The sequence below is a fragment of the Dunckerocampus dactyliophorus genome, chromosome 3 (genome assembly GCF_027744805.1).
Source record: "Dunckerocampus dactyliophorus isolate RoL2022-P2 chromosome 3, RoL_Ddac_1.1, whole genome shotgun sequence".
NCBI lineage: Eukaryota > Metazoa > Chordata > Actinopteri > Syngnathiformes > Syngnathidae > Dunckerocampus > Dunckerocampus dactyliophorus.
This window is the reverse complement of record NC_072821.1, coordinates 2,042,599-2,066,807: the sequence shown is the minus strand read 5'-3', so window position 1 is coordinate 2,066,807 and position 24,209 is coordinate 2,042,599. Positions and strand designations below refer to the sequence as shown.

At 41.8% G+C, this 24,209-nt stretch overlaps 2 protein-coding genes across 6 annotated transcripts; both read right to left on the bottom strand.

Moving 5' to 3' along the window:
• Positions 1-1,606: 1,606 nt before the first annotated feature.
• On the bottom strand, positions 1,607-11,561 carry tm2d3 (TM2 domain containing 3). 3 transcript variants are annotated; one of them, XM_054769795.1, is made up of 6 exons: positions 11,423-11,561; positions 11,049-11,150; positions 9,513-9,673; positions 9,249-9,423; positions 6,662-6,737; positions 1,607-4,094 (listed from the first exon to the last, which is right to left on the bottom strand). In XM_054769795.1, the coding sequence occupies exons 1-6, from the start codon at positions 11,520-11,522 to the stop codon at positions 3,869-3,871; spliced, it is 840 nt and encodes a 279-aa protein (XP_054625770.1). In that variant the 5' UTR covers positions 11,523-11,561; the 3' UTR covers positions 1,607-3,868. The 3 variants fall into 3 exon arrangements, with proteins under 3 accessions (XP_054625770.1, XP_054625769.1, XP_054625771.1); XM_054769794.1 differs by having other exon boundaries at positions 1,608-4,139; XM_054769796.1 differs by having other exon boundaries at positions 3,988-4,384.
• A 330-nt stretch (positions 11,562-11,891) lies between these two features.
• tars3 (threonyl-tRNA synthetase 3) lies at positions 11,892-23,902 on the bottom strand. 3 transcript variants are annotated; one of them, XM_054769781.1, is made up of 19 exons: positions 23,594-23,902; positions 23,387-23,473; positions 22,961-23,148; positions 22,743-22,866; positions 22,550-22,674; positions 20,718-20,835; positions 19,886-19,950; positions 19,701-19,779; positions 19,484-19,630; positions 19,018-19,116; positions 17,704-17,870; positions 17,451-17,613; positions 14,905-15,042; positions 14,698-14,775; positions 14,523-14,623; positions 13,651-13,755; positions 12,758-12,830; positions 12,573-12,687; positions 11,892-12,233 (listed from the first exon to the last, which is right to left on the bottom strand). In XM_054769781.1, the coding sequence occupies exons 1-19, from the start codon at positions 23,888-23,890 to the stop codon at positions 12,085-12,087; spliced, it is 2,418 nt and encodes an 805-aa protein (XP_054625756.1). In that variant the 5' UTR covers positions 23,891-23,902; the 3' UTR covers positions 11,892-12,084. The 3 variants fall into 3 exon arrangements, with proteins under 3 accessions (XP_054625756.1, XP_054625757.1, XP_054625758.1); XM_054769782.1 differs by having other exon boundaries at positions 20,718-20,832; XM_054769783.1 differs by lacking the exons at positions 11,892-12,233; positions 12,573-12,687; positions 12,758-12,830 and adding an exon at positions 12,851-13,544.
• Positions 23,903-24,209: the final 307 nt, after the last annotated feature.

The following is a 24,209-nucleotide window of genomic DNA, read 5'->3' as shown; positions in this document are numbered from 1 at the left end:
CTCCAACACGGTAGGTGCGGTAACGCGCCTCAAAGCTGGTTGCCACTCGACTCCCGCCACCCGCAAGTAGAAGAAAACGCAACCCCACCATGCAGACATGCCCGAGGTGTACCGTGGTGAAGTTTGTTTCACATTGGACGTCAGGTACTCAGCTCCATAGCTACAGCGTTAGTTCCCCCTCACTGCGCCCGGACTGCTGTGTAATGGTGCGGGGAGGTCGCACGGGAAGTGCTGCTCTAACTGCTGGGTTTCGTGTTGAAGAAAGTTTGTTAAAAAAAAGTCACATTTCTAAATCACACCACAAATTGATCTATAACCATGTCAAATGATTAGTCCTACCTTAAAAGTATTTTGCACACCCATTATTTCCAATTTGACCTTTTATTGGATTAGGGACCTGACTCACAGAGGTTTGTTACAAAAGCCAAACAATATTGTTGGTCATGCTGTGTAATAAAAAAGCAAATTCAGCAATAATTTGGGTGCATTATTTTTAATGCTTCTAAGAGCTATTTTCATAACCATATTCAATTCCACAAATTCATGTTTGTAACAAAAGTGGATCAGATCAGTAAGAGTATTTTTAAAAAATGTGATCGGATGCCAGAAAAATGTGGATCTGGACATCCCTAGTGCAAATATATACATACACACACACACACACACACACTGCGCAGTCCGGATGTCCCAATCCACATTTTTTGGGGCGTACTCTCAACTGTTGCCAGCAGTTTAGACATTAAAGGCCGTGTTGAGTTGAGCTGAGTTGTGTGTTGAGGGGAAAGTACATTTACACATTTATACAAGCTGTACAGTGACTACTTTACATTGTGTCAAAAAGTATCATTTCTTCAGTGCTGTCCCACGAACAAAATGAAAAAATTAAAATATTTGCAGAAATCAGTGGTGCACTTGCTCATACAGTACATACAGTATAAAATATATATAAATATGTATGAATATTATTTATATAAATAAGTACTAAAATAATTTATATACAACAATAAATATCATTTGCTATTTATTTATTAAATAACGAGGGCCTAAAAATAAGTTTAGGTTGTGCATACTTCCATAACCTATGCCTATTTGGCATTTTAAAAACATTTTTAATATGCTTTTTACATTTTTTCCAATTGAACCGTACAGTTTATACGTCACATTAAATGTGTCAAAATGTTGTACCGTGGTCACATTTTTTTTAAAGTGAGCGAAACAAGTGCTCCTTCAGTGATGTCCCTGCTGCACAGCTCGGGATGGGGGTGAAAATGTCTATTTTCTACTGCTTCTGTCTTCAGATGAATTTTGACGTGATGAGCCATATTAATGGGGTTTTGATGTAAATACATTTACGGCAAGAAAAGCAGCAAAGGGCGTTATTTTAACAGGGGTGTGTTCACTTCCTGTATCTTTCTATCATCTACTGCAGGGTGTCAAACTGGTGCCATGGAGGGCCGAGACACTGCAGGTTTCTTTCCAGCCAGTCACTAAAGCAGGTGATTTTAATGATCAACACCTTCAGTTTGAGGGAAGGAGCTCATCAATGAAATCACCTGCTGAAGAAACTGGTTGGAGAGAAAACCTGCAGCGTCTCAGCCCTCCAGGGCACCAGTTTGACACATGTGCTCTACTGCATCTATCTATCATGCACAGCTCACGGTTCATCAGAAGTCAAGAAATGAAGGTTAACGTTTCCTCAGTTTAGTCAGGGCCAACAATTGCATCAGACGGAGGTGGGGGAGTGGTTATGTTTGGCCTTCAGCCAGCAGTGTCAAGCTTGAGGAAGTAGAACGAGGGTGGAGTATTGTGGCCTGAGCAAAGCGGCCAATTGGAAGAAACTGCTTTTTGGTATGTGTGTGTGTCCCCCTCCCCTTCTTGCTAGTTATGCAACGTCATGCTCGGAGGCTTCTAAAGACAGGACGCTTGTTTGGGAAGACGGTGTTGTCTTGCCGTGCTTCAGGTGTCGTTCGCTGTGGTGAACGACGAAGACCTCAGCTAATAATAAGACTTTGAAATTCCTATCACAAGGCCGCAGACTCGTGACGACATGGCATCTGTAAAGCTGACGCCTGCTCTACGCAAAAGCTACTCAACATTTCCGCACCAACGCAATGAATATCACATTATTATTTTAATGTATTTCTCTTTTTGGCTGAAAATAAAGGCTCAGTTGGTGACCTGTGTGTTAGCTTCCCAGTAGGGGTGCTATAAACAAATGATATCACACATACTGTACATATTTACAGGTGTCAATGTTTTCAAATGTACACTAACCCCTCCTTTATCATGACTATTTGGTTACAGACCCAACTGTGATAAGTGAATTTCGGTGAAGTAGGATTCCTTACTTATAAAAGGAACATTTTCAGAGTGAGAGCATAGAAAACATGTTTAAATACATGTTTTAACATTAAAGCTCTCTAGACATGAAATAACACCGCTATAATCACCTTTCCACTCATATTACCCAATATAGCAGACATGAGAGAAAATAAGACAGAAATAAGACATAATGTAGACTCACACGTTAGCATCGTCAGAGTAGCATTGAATCACTGAATAGGTCCTGTGGTGGCTATCATCTCAATGTACCATTACTGACACCTAGTGATCAGTGTGGAATACTACATATGAGTATAAAGCACACACAACCTTAGCCGATGGTTTGTTTTATTCAATAGTTACTACACACTTGTATAATAATACTTGCTTACTTGTACATTATAATGACACGCACAGTTCTTACACACAACTACTCACCTGTGAAAATACTGCAACTTTTTCAATGACGATGCTACACAGACACGCGTACCCAGGCCTTTGTTGTTGAATGTCTTCTGAATACCTTATATTTTCATTTTAGTTCATTTAGCCATTTTTATGCTGGAAAACACAAGGCCAAAAATACATACAGTTTGCCTAAATATGCAATTTTTTTAAACTAATAGGCTATAGTCAACCACAATTATTTTTAAAATGAATATATTTTTAAAAACCTTGATAGTGTGACGCCGTGAACGTCAAAGCGTGAAGTGGCGAGGGATGACTACATGAAACTGGGGTGTCCAAACGTTTTCCACCAAGGGACGCATACAGAAAAATTTTAAAAAGTGCGGGGGGCCCACTTTCATTCAGTTTGTGAATTAAATATGCTAAAACCAAACCAATGTAAGTCAATATTATGCTAAGTTACAAAAGGTGACACAGAGAATTACTGTAATGTCTAATAATGTATCTCAATCATAAATTCACTTTATTGTTACAATATGCAGAGGGTCAGTCAAAATAAGCTGCAAGCTGTGCTGCACTTTGGACCCCCTTATTTTGCAACTCGTGAAGATAATACAAATTCAAAACATCCATTTAACCCGAAATATTTTTCCACATTTTTATTTAAATAACTCAAAACAACGTCACTTACAGTGTTTCCAAAAAAATAAAAATGAAATGCACGTTCCAACCATTAATTCCACCTGTACTAGCCACACAGGAAAGAAACATGTAGTGAGAGCGAGTTGGTGCTCTGAATGTCACTTCCTGTCAAATCCTATGATGGCATCGGTCGCTTACCTGCAGGTACTTGTGCGACAGTAGTGTTGTGTAAAAATATGCATGCACAGTGAGAGATGATGGCGTTGCCGATGACATCTATTACCCATCCAGCTTGAACCCAACATTCTGGATAACTTCTGGTGAATCTGAATGACAGACGTATGATATTTACATGTGCCGAGTGTACAAATCTGTTGATCTTAACACAGATTTGGTGTAATGTTCTTACAGTTGTGGCCTGAGCTGCTTTATTACAGAACATGCAACACTCTCCTACTTCATCTACAGCCATGGTTTCCATCAAAGCCCCACTTATCTACCGTAAAGTCGAAGGAAAGAAGTGGAAGTGCACTCTGCCGCTAGTCGACGCTATCGGAGTGAATCCCACCAGGGCGTAATTGCAGGTTCTCGCCGGCGGCGCGCCGCTCCATCTGCACACTCTCACCAGGAGACGGCGGCTGTGACTGGGATCGATCCGGCGCTTGTGTGGGCATGGTGAGGAGGAAAACACCTCCTGACTGGTAGCAGATGGGATGGGCGCGCTGGGGTGCGCGAAGAACATGAGGTTGGGAAGAAGATCGTCAGTCCTTGAAGGCGGGAGAGTGCACAAACGGTGCGAGCCACATGCCCAGAGTTATTTTAGTGTAAATTATTTTTATCTTTTTTTTAGATGTAGAGAGAGCCGTCGGCAGGTCCCACGTAACCGACGCCGATGAGGAGAACGTCTATTAGCGTCCAAATGCCCAGGCCTCCAAAGCTGAACAGCTTGCCCAGCCCCTCTCGCCACTGGCCCAGGTAAAAGCGGTCCGCCCCAAAACCACCCAGTGTGATGCTGCACAGAGCAGACAGGATGAAACATATCAGTGGCTTGATGCTTGTCGCAGCACTCCCGTTTTACTCAAGACTTTAAGTTAGCTGTGATTGGTCGCCACAAAAACATGCAGCCCTAATGTTATACGGGGGCTAACTTGCCTTGCTTACCTTAAAAGTCCCGTATTATCCTTTTTTTGTTTTTATCAATTTGAAATATGTCTAAGATGTCCCACAATAATGTATTGGAAGTGAGACCAAAATGTAGCCTTGATGCTGGAATTTAGTGCTTTCAGTAAGCCCTACTAGGAACACACCATTTTGTGTGTCTGTAGCTTTAATGCTAATGAGCTGTGTTTATCCAAATGTGTGTTCCGAGAAGCGTTGTTGAGTACCTCATCCACTTTTTACACTGCTACCTTGCACTTGTGCAACGCAATCAAACTTACAGCTCCCACATCTGTAGCTGCATAATAGTGGGAAGAGTTTACTTTAAGATGTGTAGCGAAGCCTGCTTTTGAAAAATTTCATTTTATTCATTTAAGAGTTTTTGAGTGCCTCTTCACATTGTCCCACAATTTGCCGTGGCAATAGCTGTCATTTATTTATTGATTTATGCCATGCCTGGAAAGCATGAAGACTAGTTTGCGCACTGTTTATGAATAAATTCTGCACTTGGCACGCAATTCGTGACCTTGTCAAGTACCGTTTACATCTAGTGCACGACAGTAGTACGAGCGACGTGCATTGTTCCCTCATGGGTGTGCATTGTCGCCACCACTTCCCAAATCAGTGAAGCAGTCGCGGCATTATTTGGTCCCACTACGTCCAGCGTGACGCCACGCAACAGCAGGCATTACCCCTTTCGCTTAATTAATTCCTCCATTTGCAAGGTACCTACAAGGTGTTGAACGCCAGAGAAGTTAGTATAATAAAAAAAAGGTAAGTCTATATTTTCTCGTAGCTGCAGGTAAAGAATGTGCAACGAGCAGGAAGGAGGCAATAAACTAGAAAAAAAAGGCACACGGACAGTGTGGGAGAGGGAACTGATGACTTGAAGACATCGATTTATGCATTTATGTTCACTTATTAACACATAATCACAAGGAAGATCCAAGACGCTACATAGGCCTGTCACAATAATCGATAAATTGAATGATAGAAAAAAATGCCGATAATATTGACGATAATTTGTAGCCCCATTATCGACCAGCAAAATTTGTTATCGTGACAGGCCCAACCAGGGTTACCGCTACATCTAATGTGAATGTGAAATACTAATCATTAGTATTTAGTATAGTAGTTGCAAAGTTTACTGGTCAGGTTTTATATATGCTATATGTTTTATAGTAAGCGGTAGATCATTCTGATTGCGTGCACACCTGTATATACTGTACATGTAAGATGTACATAAATAGTCATATTTATAAATAAAATTAATAAATATATATATTCTCTATGTTTAGAGTAGGAGGTAGAGCTTCGGGATAAAGTAGCCCACAGGCTGAAAAAGCATTATTTACATATTGAGCACAATTAATTTGAAACAAAATATCTATCAAATATAAAAACTTCACTACATTTTATTTTGAAAAACATGCACCGGAATCACCTGTCCTGTTGGCAATTGACAGATAAGGAGTGGAAGAAAAGGCAGCACAACTGCACCTACGGGAAACCAGCGTCCTTCACCTGTGCCCCTGCACAGTTTACGCATATTTCAAACCAGTTAATGATCAATTTACTCATCGGCACGCAAAATTGAGTACCTCTGCGGGGACAAAGGGCGGGCAAGTGTAAACGAGGCTGAAGGAAGATGATAGATTTTTTGTTGTACGCGGTCTCTAGGGACACATATTACTGTTATATTACTGATATAACGTCATTAAAAAGCATAATGGGGACCTTTAATAATATGATTATGCATGTATGTTGAAGTCAAAATTGGTCAACTACTGGTGTAACGTATGAACACACAAGTCAACATCGTCAAGCGCTTTACCACAGCTAGCATTCACCATCACATAATTACATATACTGCAGTCTGTTTTAAGTGTTTACATCGAAAGATGTGCAGTCAAATTCCCTTATGGTTGAAAAATATGACCAATATTTTCTGTGCAGCTGTTTTTTTTAACTTGGTTAACTTCTATTTACATTTGTATGGCAGTAAAAACATAAAACATTGCTTGTAACAGTTAATCAAGGTTTTATGAACAGCAATGGCTAAGCACCACGACAACAATAAGCTGTTGAATCATTTCCCTTTGGAGGGTTTACAAAAAAGATCTGCTTTTACCTGAGGGCCAACGCTGTGGACCACTTGTACCCTCCAGTCCAGTTGCAAAATAACCGCTTCTGAAAACGTCTTTTACCTGCAAGCGGGGGAAAAATATAAATAGTCATTATTTAATATTTACTTAACAGAGATGCTGCAGAATATTGGTTCACAAACAGAAATAATATGTGGAGGTGTGGCCTAACGAGTCAATAAACCAATTTACCCACTCTGATTGGTTGCTCAGCAAATGTTACATGCAGTCGCAGAGTACAAACACGTTTTACAAGTTAGTCCCACTTGCCATTTTAAATCTGATTTCTTTACTTCAGTTATGTTCAGTTAGTTTCTTTTGTTCTTATTCATTTTCTTGTGTTTTTTTTCTTTCTTTTTTTGGGGGGAGAATGAACAGAACAAGAATTTCATTGCATAGTATAACTACCTGTTTTACTGTGCATATGACAATAAAACTGTTGAATCTTGAATCTTATGCAGCAGTGATTAACAATCGCACACAGTATGTTTAGAAGCCTTCTTAAAAAAGTACACCACCACAAGCACCGCCAAGATCAATTTCTGGGTAGACGATATACTGACAAATATAAGCGAAACAAAGACAGATGATTTGCCGTTGATCAAACTAGATTACGAGGTGGTGTGCTACAAACGAACAAACAAAAATACAGTAATCCCTCGTTTATTGCAGTGAATTGGTTCAAGATCCAACCAACATAAGTGAATTTATGCAAAGTATGACTCTTAATTTCTAAATGAAATATTTTCATAGTTACAGCAAAGAAAACCTGTTTACAGCCTTCTAAATACGTTTTTTTAACATGATTAGAACCCTCTAGATTTCAAATAACACCCCTAAAGTCACCTTGACACTCGTATTAACCAATATAGTAGACATAAGAGACCATAAGACATAAATAAGACTCGTGTTCACGTGTGTTGGTGTAAATGTGCTCCGGTGCTAGGGGAGCCGAGTAGGGGGTGGACAGGAAGTGACGACAGGGGCTCAGAGTTGAGTTTTAGCTTGGCATGGGTTACAGCTACAAGGGCAGCCCGTGTTAGGGATCATTGCGCCGGTTGTGAGATCATTCAAACCTGCAATAAAAGCCTGTTGTTCTGGCAATCAAGTCCGGTGCGTGTGTCTCCCCAAACATCATTACTGACACCTACTGACCAGTGTAGAATACTACATATCATCACAATGTCTTTGAATTTGTTTTCTGAATGCCTTATATTTGTATTTTAGTTAATTCAGCCATTTTCATGCTTGAAAATGCTTAACTCAGGCAAAAAATATGCAACATTTTAGTTAAAAAGGCCGATTTTTTGTACAAATAATAGGGTGTATCAAATCTCAAAACAGCATGATTTATTCATTTATATACACTAGGTCCCCAACTTACGAACATCCAACTTGCGAACATTCGCGTATACGAACACAAGCCGACTGGTCTACATTTTATTTTGCTTTGTAGTCGCTCCATCAGTATTTATACTGATGCTGTACATGCTTGACCAGTAGAGGGCACTGTGACACTGCTAATGGGACCAACAGACGTTGGGGAGAGAAAGCTAAATGGAAAGCTACATTGTAGCTGTATGATACAACCTGGACAGAGCGTGTGATTAAAGTTTATGAAGAGTTAATAGGCCTGCTTATATCTACACCACCCACAGAACACTACCTCTTTTAGAAGAGTCTAACCACCACGCCAATTTGTCCTTTTTCAATATCTCCTCCACTCCTCTTCAAAGGTAAATAACATTTATCATTACGTATTATTATATCAATTTTATTATTGTTTTTTTCATTAATTATCCTGGTTTAATATTACTACTGCATCCAAACTAATATTTACATACATACGCATATACTGTATATGTATACACGTACATGTAGTACCTATATCATTGGTAATATTACCTTTTCTCCTACTTAAGAACAATTTGACTTAAGAACGGTCGCCTGGAACCAATTGTGTTTGTAAGTTGGGGACCTAGTGTATTTCCGAAAACCGTGATAGATTGAAGCCACAAAATTCGAAGCGCATTGTGGTGATGGACGACTCTATAAATTTTTGTAACAGGAGGAGGAAAACATACTGTCATCTTTCATTATACAAGTGGTCCTCCTGTTACGGAAAGTGAAAGTGAAAAGTGAAGTAAAATTACAGCAGACATCGTAAAATCCTTTAGAAAGTGGAGAAACGCAGATCAACACTGGCCGCATGACTGGTCCAGGCCGCGACCATCACCAAGAATAAAAATGGTATCCTTGAACATGTAAAAGCGTCTTCTACTATGAAATAGACAGCGATAACTAAGCTGCATAGCGGCCTCATTATTGACACTTCCTCTTAGTAATTCTGCTCTCCCTCCTTTCCAGTGTCCAGGACAACCCTATTACCGTTTCATTTCATTCTTGTATTTGAATCTTGGTACATTACTGTATTTTATATGTTCATTGAAATATAAATTCCAACCAGCACTAAAACTCTAGCGTAGGAAGAACGGGACTCATACGTACGCTGAGGCTCCAACCAGACTCCGGCAAACAGCTACATCGGTCTTACAGCCGCGCCCTTTTGCATACCTAAACAGTGCACATGGTCCAGGACGTCGCAGGTGGCATTGTAGCGCTGTCGGGGGCAGGCCACCGTCATGCAAGTGGTGGAGTTGGAGCAGCGGTACTGAGACGGATCCAGCTGCCAGCAGAACTGACAGATGATGGACAAGGAGAAGTTGTTCTGCTGCTGGCCCGACTCGCCCTGCAAAAACCCCCAACATGACATTACTGATGCGAAGCAACCGTATTAGACCTCTGAGAATAAGTGCACGTGACGAAAGTACCACTGACCACACAGTGAACCCCGTTTTTGGCTTTGCAGGTGAAAGACGCTGGTTTCCCGTAGGTGCAGTTGTGCTGGTAATTGCAATGCATGCAATCAGCTGGCAAGCGGCTGCACGAGCCCCCGCTGGGACATTTAGAGGCGTAGCTCTCGTCATCAGTGGGAGAGACTGAAATAAAGCAATAAGAAAGGACAAGCAAACAAAAACAGTTATGTGGGTTGTTTCAGCACTCGTAATATCACATTAAAGTGCTCATTCTGATGATGCCGTTGATGTGTCAGAACTCCTCCACTGCTTACACAAATCCTGAACTTGACGACATCCTCAACGGGCCTCAGCTTTCATTGTCATATTAGTATTTTATTACATTAAAATAGTACCATTTTCTGGTAATATTACAACATTAGAAATAAAAATCAAACTTTATTCTCTTGAACCATATTACAGTAATGTAACTTGACAACATCCTCAATGATCCTCAGCCGTTACGGTCATATTACTACTTCATCTTCGTAAAAATACAGTTTTAATCTAATAATATTTCAGCTTTATTCTGGTAAAAATCCAACTTTATCTTCTTATACGGTACTTTTTTCCAGTAAAATTCCAACTTCACTCTCATACGATTCCAACTTACAATCATACAATTAAGGTTTTTCTTCCTCATAATATTCCTTCTTGTTAAAACTGTCATTTTTCTCCTCATGACATTTCAACTTTATTCTCAAAAAATGTGTTTTTTTAATTATGACTATTATTAAACTATTACAATATTACATGTTTTGCATGCGTAACCTTACTATATCTAATTCTATTATTTGTTTTCTTGTTGTATTTTTTTTTTTTTACATTTTCAGTGTGGAACTAACAGTACTTTTTTACAACGCTGGAAATCTTTTTTTTATTATTTATATTACAATTCCCGGTATGGGGAATGGGAACAACACAAAATAAACATTTTAAATGTTCAGTCGCATAAAAGGGCTACGTAGGCTGCCTACAGGGGGTGCTGTTTTGCACTGACTGTATCCATGATAACAATTGGCCACCTACTGGCCATCAAAGGCCTTCAAATAACTCATGCTAAAAAATGACTAACAGGGAGGAACATTTCTATCTTGCACACACATGAATCAATGCAATTCAGAGGAATCATTTAAAGTTGGAGTATTGTTGTGTTATGAATAAATAGTAAATATCATTAAGTTAAGTATCGTTCTGTTTCATCTACGCTTGTTTGTGTGTGTGTGTGTGTGTGTGTGTTTCTCGTTATGAAAGATGACGATAACCATCTACAAGAAATAAAATGTATTGCATTGGTCGGGAATTGAACCCGGGCCTCCCCCGCGAAATTCTACCATTGAACCGCCAATGCCTTATGACCGTAAGTGTGACTGTGACAAAACGAAACTGAGACCGAAACTAAAACGCCACAGGCTTAGATGACTATTTAACGGCTTTACGAACGACAAACCAACATATTCACGTCAATGTGAGTGACGGTGCGGTTAACAGTAAGCAAAAATTGTGCGCCTTTATTTACCCGAGGCTGCAGCAGGTACCACCGGGCTGGTGATAACCGGGCCATGCTGGGCGTCTCTGGTGTAGGGAGGCTCCTGGTCAACGTGAGGGGAGCTCAGGTATCCTAACGGACAAACATAAACATATATACCAAGGGTTAAATGAGTAACATGAATGAACTATGTGCCGAACTGACCATCTGGCGCTGCTAAACTAGCGAGCATTAGCCTGCTAGCGATAGCAACACTTCAGCATGTAGCCTGCTAGCCTCATCAGCTAGCTAGAGGTTTGTTAGCATAATAGCAACTGTGCGTGGAAGCAGACGTAGCACGATAGATAGTAAAAGACCAAGCGTATGTACATTTAAAGACTCGCAATAAGTATAAACAAACATACCGTTGACACACTGTAATACAATGTCCGTACACAAAAGGAGAACGACAGCGTAAGTTTTGAGACATCGTCCCCGGTCCGGCGTCCACCGTTGACAAGCCATTTGTCGCCTCCTTCCTTGTTGTGGCGTTTCTTCTATGGTTTCATTTGCCGCTTGCTCGTAAAATAAGGCTCATTATCGCCCCCTGTGGCCATTAACTACACTGGCACAATGAGCTCCAATACAAGTGATTCTGTCTTTACAACGGTCGGTTTTGATTTATACTGCGCCTATATTATTAGTTATGTTTACCATCCTGATAGTAGTTTTCAGTAGTTTTGCATAGATATATATTTTATTGATCCAAAATGCACTGCATCATAGTTCGATTTTGGTTATCCTAGCTAGCTCCATAGTCAACCCATCATAGTACTTGTTTATTTAGCCAACTTTCTTGTATTATTGATGGTACAAAAACAAAACAAATTGTACTTCAGCATGTGATTTATTTCTGTTCCAAGAGGAGGCACACCAATTATGTCTTCAGTCTTCATAATGACACCAAACTACTCCATCACAGTGACCCACATACAAAACGTGTTTCATTATGAAATTGTACACATCCATATTGTATTTTCCCTGTACCACCTTTACGTGAGACACCCAACAACACTTAGACTGGTATTCAGAACTCCTCCTCTGCATTTCGACAGCGAGACTTCTTGAGGAGGCCGAGGCGAGCCAAAACCTCGGCCGCCGACAGTTGCCCGTGCACTTTGTTGTCTCTTGTGCGTACGTTGACGCTGCCGGTCATCTTCTCCCTCTCGCCAACCACTACCGAGGCAGCACAAGACAAACGGCTCACACCAAAAGCATAACAGCTACTATAAAGTACAGTACAAAATGTAAAAACATTCCATAAATAAATAATGATACTTTTTAAACTCCTTCTTAAATGTCAACTTTACAGATACCATGTCTGCTATACAGTTGGTGTGTGTGGTAAAGACTTCCACCACTTAGTAAAGGTAATTACGGCCACTTAGTGGTAAAAACTGTTAGCGTTTTCCTAAATGGAAAATAAGAGGTGTCTATGTCATGTTTATTTATTCTTGTGTTCATACTTTAACATGTACTTTCCCCGCTGTTAGACTAATACAAGTATCTCTTTACCAAGAATGAAGTTATATTGGGCCAGCTGAGCGTTGCGAATTTTCTTATTTAAAAGGCATCCAGAGTCCAGGTCAGCATCGGCCATCATGCCTGCTTCTGTAAACTGCTTACAAACCTAATGAGATGAGAAAACCGCAGTTTTTTGGTTACATCATAAAACAACAGTTCCTTCAATGGGGACTCACCTTCTTGGCGTAGTCCTCACAGGACAGGTTGATGGGCACAACCATCACCTGGCGTGGAGAGAGCCACAGAGGCCTGGTAGGGGAACAGTTAACGGAATAGTTGGGGTTTTTTGACATGAAGTTGTATGACACCCCCATCAACAGTGACTTACCCTCTACTTGGTCTGGTGAGCCCAGTCCTGGTCGGATTTCGGTGATGAGAAGTTCCGTAGTTCCGGTTAGTTATTGGGGTCACTCAAGCAGAGAGCTTGGCTTCTCAAAACAATATGTGCTCGACAGAGTAATACATTTGCATGACAAAAATGCATCCTTGGAAAAAAAAAAAAAATCAGACCTCACAAATCGCTTGACTATACTTTCTGACGTCGTATTAATGCACGCCATCGGCTGTCCATTGGTGTGTATGTGATGAAGACGGCTGCAACCCTCGCATCTTCATCCGCTGTGGAACATGTACGTAAACAAGATGGCTGCGACACTCACAGCGGCTGCATCTTTACCACATACAAAACAATGGACAGCTGACAGCGCGCACTAACACGACGTCAGAGAAAGTAAAGCTGAGCGATTTGTGAGATCTGATTTTTTTCCAGGACACATTTTTGTCATGCAAATGTATTACTCTTCCGAGAAGAGTTTTTTGAGAAGCCAAACTCTTTACTTAAGTGGCCCCAGCAACTAACTGGAACTACGTTTCTCATCACCGAAATCCAACCAGAACTGTGCCCACGGGACCAAGTGTGAGGTAAGTCACCATTGATGGACCGCTGATGGGTTTGTCATACAACTTCATGTCAAAAATCCAAAGTATCCCTTTAAGTTGAACTCTTAACAACATCGTTATTTCATATTTTCCACTAAGTTTCCTTCCAGTTACCCAAGAGGCAACTCACCATTTCCCTGCGTAGTTCTCAGTTAGGATGGCAATCATCCTCTCTACGGAGCCCAAAATGGCACGATGGATGATAACCGGACGCAATTTGTCATCACCGTCCTTCCTGTAACAAATCACAACAAAAAGGAATATTAGAAGTCCACGTACGACTGTGAACTACTTGTCTCCTGGGGTATCGCTTATCACATTATTGAGTCAGTCACTGAGCCTTTCACCGAGTCAGTCACTGAGCCATTAAATCGGTTACTTAGTTACTGTCAGTGAGTCGTTCAGTCAGCACGTCGCTCATTGAGTTGGTCACAATATCACTGAGCCACTTAGTCACTAAATCAGTTACTGACTCATTAATCAAGTTAGTGACTGAGTCATTCATTACTTAGTCACTTATTGAGTCGATCACAAAGTCATGGAGTCAGTCAGCTAATAAATGACTGAGTCCGTTATTGAGATGTAAAGTTTGTCGGTCAGTCCTTGACGTAGTCGCTGAGCTGAGTCAGTCAGACAGCAAGTCATTTATTGAGCCGGTAAAATAATCATTTGAGTCAAGCATTGAGTCAGTTAAATGTAGAGTGAGTCACTGAGCCAGACAGTTCTTAAGTCAGTCAGACCATCAAGTAGTTTGTTAGTTTGCCAGTCAGTACATCGAGTCAGTTACCCAGTCTGTCACAAAGTCAATGAGTCAATGGCCGAGACGTTAGTATTGAGTCAGTCAGTGAGACAGACAGTTAGCTGGTCACTCATTGATAGTCAATCAGTCTCTGTCACAATGAAGAACTTCCTGAAGCCTTTCCGTGCTTAAAAGAGTCTTAATGACGACAGTGAATCATCCTCAGTGGACTAAAACAAAGCTTGTGCGATGTGTCATCTCACCCCACAAAGGTCAGGTCGAAGCGGATGGGAAGCTGGAAGTCCAGTTGAATGGTTGCGCACTGGTGGTAACGTCCAATGGCATCTTTGATCTTAATGTCAATCTATAACAGCACATATAGCGTTGGCGTACGTCCCAGACAGATTGCATTAGTTAAATATTTTGAAAATGACTGACCTTGGGCCCATAGAAAGCTCCGTCTCCTGGGTTGAGCTTCCAAGGCTCCCCAAACTCATTGAGACTGTTCTCCAGTTGCTAACAAGCATGAGTCAGTGAAGTCAGCAGTCATCATTAGAGGACTTTAATGGAGACTTAGTCATAGAGAAGACTGACAATCTCACACGGAAAATGAACTTTATTCTTGGCATTGGCTTTATTGGATACCTTCTCAGCCTGGTTCCACACAACGATGTCACCGAGGTACTTTTCCGGACGGGTGGACAGATAAAGCTGGAAGGAGAAGCCGAACACATTGTAGACGCAGCGCAGGAAGTCCAGGCAGCCCTTCATCTCGGACTCGATCTGAGGGAAGAACATTGGAAACGAGAAATGCATTCTTGCAGATGACAGCAAACGTACCCCTGGAGATGGATGAGATGATGTCACTTAGCATCATTTATATATGTTGATGACGTATTAGTCGATGCAGGGCATGATATGCTGCTGCACTACCAATTAGGCCTGTCACGATAACAAATGTTGCTGGACCATAATTGTCCATTATTGTCAAAATTATTTTGAGAACATTTTTTTCCATTGATGTAATGATAATATATGGCATAATAATGCAAGTACACAGTATCAAAACCAACCGACTTTCATTTCTCAAGAGTATTTAACATTGTAATTGGAGTGTCAAGAGCTTTTAAATGAAATCCAACATCATAAATTAAACAAAAAAAGGGCAAAAAAAACAATGAAAATAAATGGACTCTTTTCCATCCATCTTCTCACTGCACTTAAGTAAAAATCACAACCAAAAACAAGTAAAAATAGACCTCTGTAAACAATAAAACCAATAAATAGTATCAAGTCTCTGTAAACAAAATTGCACTTCAAACAATGAAGACTGGGTATTTTTCCAAAACAGGAACGCAAATGAATGAGGTAAAAGGGGTGATGCCTGCTGTTGCGTGGCATCACGCGGGACGCAGCAGGCCCAAATAATGCCGGGACTGCTTCACCGATGCGGAAAGTGGTGGTGAAAATGCATACCCATGTGGGAACAATGCACGTCGCACGTACTGTCGTGCACTAGACGTAAACACTGTGTTGTGTGCGGGAGTGTGGTAAGTTCGTGCTAATGCGCACCATTTTCGGTCATGATTTGATGCAAAGTGTGTAATTTATGCGTAAACAGAATACAAACAATGCGAAAACTAGTCTTCTCGCTTTTCAGATGTGCTATAAATACATAAATGACAAGAGTTTGCCACGGCAAATTGTGGGACAAAGCGGAGGCAAAATGAGTGCAAGTGTAAACAAAATGAGTGCACGTGTAGACGCCGCTTTACTCCTCACTTGCACCACTCAATGTGTGGACTCGCCAGCGGCCCCGCCTCCACCCACTGGGACAAAGATAGTGAATGACTGACAGGAGGGTTCACTCACTCTGCTGAGAAAGATGCATAGAGTAAACCCTCTTGTCATCCAGCCTCTTTAGTAAAGAGACAGGAGGAAAACAAACACTCATGCACACGTCAAGATATCGATCCAGGCAAAATTAACAAGTTCGTTTTTATTTATCGAGCAGTAAATTTTATAGTCGTGACAGGCCTACTACCAATAAACAAAAAAATGGTCCTACTTTAGCTCATCTAAAGAGAAAATAAACTGAAGTCCCCAAAATGGCAACTGCAAACCAAAATGGCTGCCTACCTGTGTGTTTTACAGTACAGTAATCCCTCATCTATCATGGTTAATTGGTACCAGACCCATTTCAGATAGGTAAATTTCCATTTATAAATAGAATATTTTCGTAGGATGCCTACTATATGGGTAGTGACTGAAAGGACAAGATGGTGGGTACAAGCGGCCGAAATGAGTTTTCTCCGTAGGGTGGCTGAGCTCTCCCTTAGAGATAAGGTGGGAAGCACTGTCATCCAGGAGAATCTCGGAGTACAACCGCTGCTCCTCCACATTGATAGAAGCCAGATGAGGTGGCTCGGGCATCTGGTCAGGATGCCTCCCGGACGCCTGTTCAAGGCATGACTCAGGACACGTTGGAGAAACTATGTCTCCCAACTGGCCTGGGAACGCCTCGTGATCCGCCGGGAAGGAGCTGGCCAGATAAGCGGTAAAAGGGATGGATGGATCTTTTCGTAGTTAGAGTATAAAAAGCCTGTTTACGACCTTCTAAATACATTTATTAGAGCACTCCAGACATGAAATAACACCCCTATAGTCACCTTCACACTCATATTACCCAATATAGTAGACAGAATAAGAATAAATAAGGCATTTAAGACATAAATAACACATGTGCTTGTGTGTGTTGCTATAAATGTGTTGCAGTGTTAGCAGAGTTGAGTGGAGGGCTGTCAGGAAGTGACGTAAGACATTCAGAGTTGACTTCCAGCTTGGCGTGGGTTACTGCCACAACAGGAGCCCATGTTTTTATTAGGGATTATTGTGCCTGTTGTGAGATAATTCAAACCTGCAATAAAAGCCTGTTGTTCCAGCAATCAAGTGTAGTGCTTGTGTGTCTCACTGAACAATACAGTAACATTACTGACACCTAGAGTTACTTTAACCTTTTTTATGCTTGAAATTGATTACTTTAAAGCAAAAAATATGTAACATTTGCTTAAATATGCATATATTGGACTAATAATAGGCGGTACAGGCTGATTTATTAATATGTTTTTGAAAAAAAACATGATACAGTTAAGCCGCGAAATTCAAAGTGGTGAGGTATTGTCGCTACTTACCTGTTCCATAGTGCAGAAAATGTGAGCATCATCCTGCTGGAAACGTCGCACTCTGGTCAGCCCAGTGAGAGTTCCGGACAGCTCGTTGCGGTGGAGGACCCCGAAATCGGCAAACCTGAGGGGGAGCTCTCTCCACGAGCGAGGCCTGTGGCCGAACATCAGACTGCGACAAGAAATTAAATCCAAAAAATTACTTAGTGGTGTAAACAAAGACAAAAAAAGGAGGGGGGGGGGTTCCATCTGTCAGACTCACCAGTGGCCAGGACAGTTCATGGGTTTGAGTGCGAAGGTGTCCTCCTCCACAGGGAAGGAGAACATTTTTTCACTGTAGTGCTGCCAGTGGCCTGATGTCTCCCACAGCTTGCTGTTGTAGATGTTGGGGGAGGCCACTTCCTGGAAGCCTCTTCTCCAGTACTCCTCCTAGAAGCAAAGACATCATGCTGTGCTACCAGTACCAGTGCTGCAGCAATATCATGCTTTTTGACCCTTGAAGGCTTTTGCTTGTGTTCATAATGTAATGTAGGAGTGTTTTCTCGTGTGTAGATACTTTGCTGAAGACGACCATCAAAGCCCAGCATGCTTACTGTACATCCATGAGAGCGAGGCCACACGTGTCAGTGAGGGGGACTGGTGAAAGTGACGCACTCCCTAACACTGCGACAGACTGAAGCCATGCGCTAATGATCTGGTGCTGCTGCCTGTGCAACATCAAACCGTTTTGGCCTCATCTGCTGTCAAAGTCCTCCATGTTGTTAGCCAGAAAATATGTCACAGGGACAAGTTACACTATACACCCATGCATACTGTGATCCTATCTGCACATGCTCAACTATTTAGGCTGCAGCTTGTCTTTAACCCTTTGGAGTCCAGGTACGGTAGTTACAATCCAAGTGGAAAAAATTTCAATTTTTTGGTGTAACTGTGTAAAATGTGTAATGAATCCGTATAATGCAGAACGTAAATATAACATGCATAATTAATGGAACTGTTGGTTCATAAAGCCATTTCTGAAGCTTTGGGACTCCAGACAACCACAGAGAGAGCCATTATCCACAAATGGCGAAAGCATGGATCAGTGGTGAACCTTCCCAGAAGTGGCCGGCCAACCAAAATGACCCCAAGAGCACAGCGACGACTCATCTGAGAGGTCACAAAAGACCCCACAACAACATCCAAAGAACTGCAGGCCTCACTTGCCTCAGTTAAGGTCAGTGTTCATGACTCCACCATAATAAAGACACCGGGCAAAAACGAGTTCTAAGACCAAAACCACTGCTGAACAAAAACAACAATTTTCGTCTCAATTTTGCCAGAAAACATCTTGATGATCCCCAAGACAATTCTGCAAAGATGAGTGGGCAAAAATTCCTGCAAGAGACTCATTGCAAGTTATCGCGAACGCTTGATTGCAGTTGTTACCGTTAAGGGTGTCCCACCCAGTTATTTATATATTCTATAATTATTCACTAATTATTATAATAACTAATTGATATTTATTATACATATTTTAAAAAGGCTATCCGTGCACACAAAGTATACTGTAGGGTATTTTATAACAGGTTCTCACCCTGATGAACTCTGTGAGCGTGTTGTAGATGTAGGCTCCACGTGGCATGAAGAAGCAACTCCCAGGGCTGAGATCATGGAAGAAGAACAGCTCCTGGTCCTGTGAAGCACAGAGGATCCAAATACTCAATACAACTCTTCTAATAATAATAATAATAATAATGATAATAATAATAATAAAGTATATTTGATTAATACATTAAACTCAAGGAGGCCTTTATTTTCAGGATGCTGACTAAAGGCCTGCTCAGCATGATACTGCATGGGACAAAACACGCAACAGTCGCTATTAATATGGAAGCATGTGGTCATTAGTGGCGACTAGGGGTGGGGGGCCGCCTGCTGTACCTCCCTTGCTGGGAACCAACCGGCTCTCAGATGAATCACAGCAGTTCAAAATGAGACAAAAATGCAGAAACACGGCGACCCCTGCTGGTGTAGCTGATGGTGGACACAGGCCAACTCACTTTGCCAATCTTGCGATGGTCTCTATTCTTGGCCTCCTCTTGGAAACGTTCCCACTCTTTGAGCATTTTGGAGTCGGGGAAGGAGATCCCGTAGATCCTCTGCAGCGTCTCCATGTCTGAGCGACCCTCCCAGTAGGTGGCAGAGTTCTGATTGTAGAAGAATACAGGACACTGCTTACAATTCCAGCCATTTTAAACACCATGCTATATAGTTCACCTTATAAATCTTCATGGCCTTGATCTTGCCGGTATGCCTCACATGGGGACCTCTGCAGAGGTCAATCAGGGGTCCGCACCTACCCAACATTCATCATTGACAACAAGCCCCCCCAAAAAGACAACATTTCTTTCTTTTTTGTCGTAATTCAGCATAATAATATCACATCCATTGAACATGCTCACCTGTAGACTGTAGTTGTTGGGGTGGTGACCTTTTCATTCAAGATGCGGCACTTGAATTTGTTGTACTGGAAGACACAAAAAGCTCACGAATGACAACACTAAAACAAATTACCTCCACCAATTGCCTCATATGATGGCCAGCGATGTCTGCTTTTTTAAAATGATAACTTTTGTCCACTAAAATGCTTTGTATTGTTTCTGCAACAATGACAATAAAGTTGTATTTCATTTTAACCTAGTCTATCATCTGCTCAACAGAAGAGAGTGTCAGGCACGATAACAGAAGAGACCTTATGTGACCTCACATATGTTAAGATGGTAATTGTATTGAAATGCATTTTTAGAATATGTAATTAATTGTTTTCTGGATTTTCACATTATTTTATGTATTTATTACATATTATTGTATATTTTATTAATTATATTGTAATATTGATATACTGTGATTTTTTTTCTCCCCAATATAATAAAACACAGTAAATTGTGTCTGTACAAATGGGTGAGACCGAGTTCATTTGATAACGACGTCTACCAGGACACACCTGTTAGGCTTTTATTTGAGGCAAGGCATTTATATTTTTTTAAACACACAGCAATTATTTGAGGCACGGTGTATAGCAGAACGGCAGATAAGACTTGAGCAAATATGGTTGGAATTCTTCCAAGAAAATTCCCGTTAAATGTGAATGAGAATCCAATCATTGGTGGGATCTTATTCAATTTCCCCTGGATGCAGAACGTTCTGGATGACCCCTGGCTTAAACTTGCACATGGTCTCCCCCCTTGCTCTTGTTTTTCCTCATTTCTAAACGTACAACTCCCTCTCCCTCACCTTGAACATCTTCAGCAGCGTCTCCTTGGTAACCTCCAGCCTCTCAAAGGGCTGTTTCTCCTTCACCACACTCTTGCATAAAGTCTCCAGGTCACCAAACTCCATGCTGGACACACTTCTAGAGACAATAAATAAATTCAATAAATTTTTTGGGGCCTTTTCAGCCCTCATTATTTCAGCAAGCATCTTCTCACGGGACAAGACAATTGACAGAAAGTTAACTTGGATCTACTTTCGAGTAGTCCGTGTACAGCTTGTATAGCAGTGTTGATGTACTACCCACTTAATGAGTCAACACACGGCCATTATTGTCTAAATAAACGGCAACATGAGTGAGTAACCCAAAGTGACCCGTTGTTATTGGAGCACTGCCTTAATCCTCTTGGCCATGGAATTCAACAGAACTACCCAGGTTGTAAATGGAATCCTCTTCCTCTCCTCCACAGATGTTCCACACCTTCCTTCCTTCTGCCAGAGGATGTCCCACAGGTGCTCAACTGGTCTGGAGGAGACATACTTGGCCACTCAATCACCTTCATCCTTGGCAGCAAGGCACTTGATCATCTTGGCAGTATGTTGGGACTAACTGCATACAACCCAGTTTCCCTGCTTCACAGTGTCAAAGTACATGTTGGAATTCATGCTCCTCCTTCATGCACTTTCATTCAGTCATCCTCAGTCCACCATTGCTTTTGCTTAGCCCGTTGTATCCTTGGTTTTTTTCTGTTTAGGCGTTAATGATGGCTTTGTTGATCTTTTCTGTATGCAAATCTAATTTCCTTTAGTCGCTTTCGGTCACAGACGATGACTCCCATTCCCTCCCATTTGTTTTGCAGTGCATTTTCTATTTTCAAGAAATATTGCTTTAAAGGGATAGTTGGGATTTTTTTTACATGAAGATGTATGACTTCCCCATCAGCAGTGGACGACATCAAGAGTGACTCCCCCCCCCATTTGGTCCAGCGAGTCCAGTTCTAGTTAGTAGTTCCGCTTAGTTGCTGAGTCATTTAAGAAAAGATTTTGGCTTCTCAAAACAATATGCGTTCAAAAGAGTAATACATTTGTCGTTGCAATTGTTGGTGGTGGTGTTGTGATTATCCTTCTCTGTACAGTCCCCCTCTTGTCCCCGCAACTCCCCCCACACACACACCGGTTTTCTTTTCTATCCCCTCCTGCTCCAGGCCGGCTGCTCCAAATTTGCATAACAACAAAACATCACATAAAGTCAAATAAAAATCTATATACAGGGGAAGAGTATCTTCAAGAGTATCTGTCTTGAGAAGCCAAACTCTTTACTTCAAAAGACCAAGCAACTAACTTTAAGAAGTTTGATAGTCCTCTGCTTGCTTTCAAGTGACATCTCTCGTGTTTGAGCTGTGATTCATGTCTGTCCACTTTGTGCAGCAGCTCTCCAAGGTGTGATCACTCCTTTTTAACTGCAGACTAACGAGCAGATCTTATCTGATGCAGGTGTTAGCTTTCGGAATGAAAATGCAAAGGGTGATTACATATTTTTTCCCCTCTGCTTGGTCTAAAAAAAAGCATTACTGAGTACCACAATATTTTTTTCTTAATTTCTTTCAATGTTTCTTAAAGCCAGAAAGTTGCCATTTGCAATGACTTTGGTTTTGCGTCATGTCTGTGATCTTCTTTTTTTTCCTACAGAATTAAACAACTGAGTGAACATCCTCCGAGACGGCTGATTCCATTATTTTTGCCAGGGGTTGTATATCCAAGTTTACTTTATAGTCCGTTGACAATAAAAATGCTTGTGGGAATGTGAGGGGGTATACTGATTATTGTGAGATAATGTATAAGAAGATCACGCTTACTTTTGTCCATCCAGGAACATGTCGTAGTAGAAGCCGTTCTCTATGGGGGGCCCGTAACATAAACAACCTCCATAGAAGCGCTCCATGGCCTCCCCCAGGATGTGAGCACTGGAGTGCCAGTACACCTGGAACAAGCAAGGATAACAGAGTACTAATTCCTGTAAGAATAGAACACTGGGTAAAGTTTACTTACTGTCTGAGCATCTTCATTGTCAAAGCGTAAGATCTCCAAAGAGCAGTCGCACTCCAGAGGTCTGTCCAAGTCCCACAGCTCCCCGTTCACACGAGATATAACAGCGTTGTCAGCCAGGCCCTGACTGGGGGGGGGGGGGGGGGGGGGGGGGGGGGGCCAAAAGCCATAAATCAAAGCTGAGCAGTGTTAATTACAACCTTCAATGGAGTTCTAGTCACCTGACGTCACTAGCAAGCTGGTACGGAGTGGTGACCCATGATGTGCCTGTCATCTTGCGTCCATCAGGCAGCTCCACAATGATCGCCTTACCATCTGTAGCTCTTTTGGCCAGGAGAGCGTCACTCTCCTTCTTGAGTTCCTCGTAGAGGCTGAGGCGCTCGGTAACATAAGCGGGCCAGGCTTTTAACTGCACAATGAAACAACGTCGGCAATGGGGTTAGTTGTTGAAAAGTTGAAACTGGAGATAGCATAATAGGTAGAGGGCTGCATAGTGGCCTGGTGGTGAAATTGTCCATAGGTGTGAGTGTGAATGACTGTGTACTCTGCATCTCACACTCAAAGTCAGCTGGGATAGGCTCCAGCTCACCCGTGACCCGAAAAAGGTCACGCAATATAGAAAACGGATGAATAGGTGGGATAGTCACCTCTTGTACAGCCGATCCATTTGATTGTTCTTTATTCTGCTTCTTCTCCTTGCTCTCGTCACCTGCTTTAGCATCCGGGCTGCTCACCTGCATTTATCAAATATTGTGTGAACGTAAATAATGTCCCATTGCGGACTCCTGAGTCCCGCTACTTTGACCCATGTTCATCACAAATACAACAACACTCAGCTGAGCATTATCCAGCACCTTTTTAGCAGCTTTGTTGTTCGTCTGCCCTCCTTTGTTGCCATTCCCCCCCGCGGCTCTGCCACCTTTCTCCAGCTCCATCTCCAGTTCCGCCTGCAGACCGCGGCGGAGGTGCAGTAACCGGTACTTGAGCTTCTCATTTTCCGACCTCAGGCTCTCCAGCTGTGGGGAGACATCCGCGTCGACCGCGGGGCCCAAATTCTGGCTGAGTCCGTCCCGGAGAGAGGAGATTTCCCCGGCGAGGAGACAAATTTGCTCCTCCTGAGCTGCCAAGCGTGCTGCCAAGCAGTCGGCCATCTTTAAATGACCACTGTGTTGGCTCGCCACGAAGAAGGCGGACTTCCGGTGACGATTTGGACGAAAATAAAGCCCCCCCTTTTCACTTTACGCACACGATAGATGTCGTAGTATTAGAGTGCCATGCAGCTCGCCAAAATGTCAGACCATATTACACAATAGTTTATCGTCATCTACAATTTTTACATTTAATGCTCACCATCTACTCACGCCCTTTTTTACTTTTTAATTCACCTTTTTAATATTCAGACCACTACTATGGCGAAGCATCAATTTGCTTCAAAAACAGTCAGTATATTATTATTATTTAACATGAACA